Source organism: Priapulus caudatus, unplaced genomic scaffold (genome assembly GCF_000485595.1).
Source record: "Priapulus caudatus unplaced genomic scaffold, Priapulus_caudatus-5.0.1 Scaffold3599, whole genome shotgun sequence".
In the NCBI taxonomy this organism is placed as follows: domain Eukaryota; kingdom Metazoa; phylum Priapulida; class Priapulimorpha; order Priapulimorphida; family Priapulidae; genus Priapulus; species Priapulus caudatus.
The window spans coordinates 11,061-12,830 of record NW_014580660.1 but is presented as its reverse complement, the minus strand read 5'-3'; the positions used below and the strand labels follow the sequence as shown (position 1 = coordinate 12,830).

At 42.7% G+C, this 1,770-nt stretch overlaps 1 protein-coding gene across 1 annotated transcript in view; it reads left to right on the top strand.

Annotated features, from left to right (window-relative positions):
• The first annotated feature begins 605 nt into the window (after positions 1 to 605).
• LOC106819519 (phosphopantothenate--cysteine ligase-like) overlaps positions 606 to 1,770 on the top strand; it is a 5,090-nt gene continuing 3,925 nt past the window's right edge. The window contains exon 1 of the mRNA XM_014824140.1: positions 606 to 986. Within this exon, the coding sequence (XP_014679626.1) occupies positions 831 to 986 (156 nt within the window). The 5' untranslated portion in view covers positions 606 to 830. The remainder of the gene's footprint in view (positions 987 to 1,770) is intronic.

The following is a 1,770-nucleotide window of genomic DNA, read 5'->3' as shown; positions in this document are numbered from 1 at the left end:
AGATGCAGACACTTGTTGATGACTGTAGTCTGTATAGATAAACTCTACAAATAGAGTACAAATAAAACAGCAATCCTGCAAAAACGAAGTTAGCATTAGGACACAACATCCAACTTTCCCGTTGAAGCAAATTTAACTCAGGTTTGGTCATCAAATTATCCCAGTGTTACCGGTTCAAGGATATAAGAGCTGTCTCCAATTCATTTTTGCAAATGTGCAACATGTGCAAATGTGGACAGCTGTTATATCCTTAATTCAATAATTGGGCGGTGTTACCTGCCTTTTAACTGATTAATTGAGGATTGTGAATCCATCATAACTTGAATATATACACTTTAAATATAATACCCTTCTCCTGTATTAATGGGGATATAATGCAACCACTGCAAATCTTCGGACTTAATTCTGTAATTATATCAAACCGTAAAAACTTACACGATGCGCTACTGGACAGAGCCATGTTTACCAACGCTGCCTGTAAAACGCCCTCTGTATATATAGATGGGTTCATCGTGTCATTGCTATTTATATCCACTACGCTACCTAACGTTAAGAAACGGGGAACTAGTGTCGTGAAAAGATTGGGTACCAGTCTACAAGATTGTCAGCGTAGGAGGAGCTTTTTATACTCTATCACTATCACTATCAGTATCACTATCACTATCAGTTTTAGAACTCTGACGCTTGTTATCGATAATTTTTGTGTGATTTTGAGTGCCCATTGGTGCTTTTTGGCGATTTTTGAGTTATATCGGTAAATAGGTACACTGACTGCTGCAATACTAGCACTTGTGCTAGCATCATGATCATTTAATTTATGTTACAGAGCAATGGCTGAGTGCATTGCCATTGAAAGCACGTCCATGTCTGCTAGGGCATTTTTTGAAGTGGAAAAAAGGCCACAAAATCTGGAATCTAGTTGCTTGAAATTGCAAGAATTCAGCCAGCTTCAAAAAGAGGAAGGCCGTAAACTTGTTGTCATTACGGTAAGCCGTCGTTTCGCAGTATCGCAATGACACTGCCTGTACATACAGTTTCAAAAACAGTGATATAGGCCTACACCGTTAGTCGCGTTACGGTTCAAGGGATACTGATGCTGCTAGGGTATATGTCCCACAGGGTACTGCCAGAACGTACCCTGGGTACGGTCCGGTATACCGGAACGTACCCTGGTAACTATCTAGCTGATATGGTTAGGGTTAGTGTTAGGGAGTAGGCGTAGGCGACTCCCTAGACTCGTTAGTGGAGTAGGCGAGGTACTAGATACAATAATGTAACCCAAACCCAGGAGGATAGGGTTTATCTACTTCTATTATCTACTCCTGATATGATTGTGGAGGCAGCAGGAGTTATGAGATTATGAACCATTATCATGTCGTGGCATTTCTTTTTCTTTTCAGTCTGGTGGTACGACAGTGCCTCGCGAACGATATCCTGGTACTAAATACTACTATTCTAATTATGCCGGCACGACCGATATACCTCGCTATTTCCACTAACGAGGCTCGTAGGGAAGTCGCCTACGCAACTGCTCCCTAGACCCTAAACTAACGCCTAACATATCAGCCTTAGATAGTTAATCCAGGCTACGTTCACGACTTTACTAGGACCGTTACCCCAGGGTACGTTCTGGCAGATCCTGGGGGACATAGACCCTACTCAGCTATCAGTACGCTCTGGTGGTCTATGTCCCCCGCGGCGCTACTGCGAGAACGTTACCCTGGCGTATATTTAATATGCCGGACCGTACACTCACTACTCCTCTCTCTT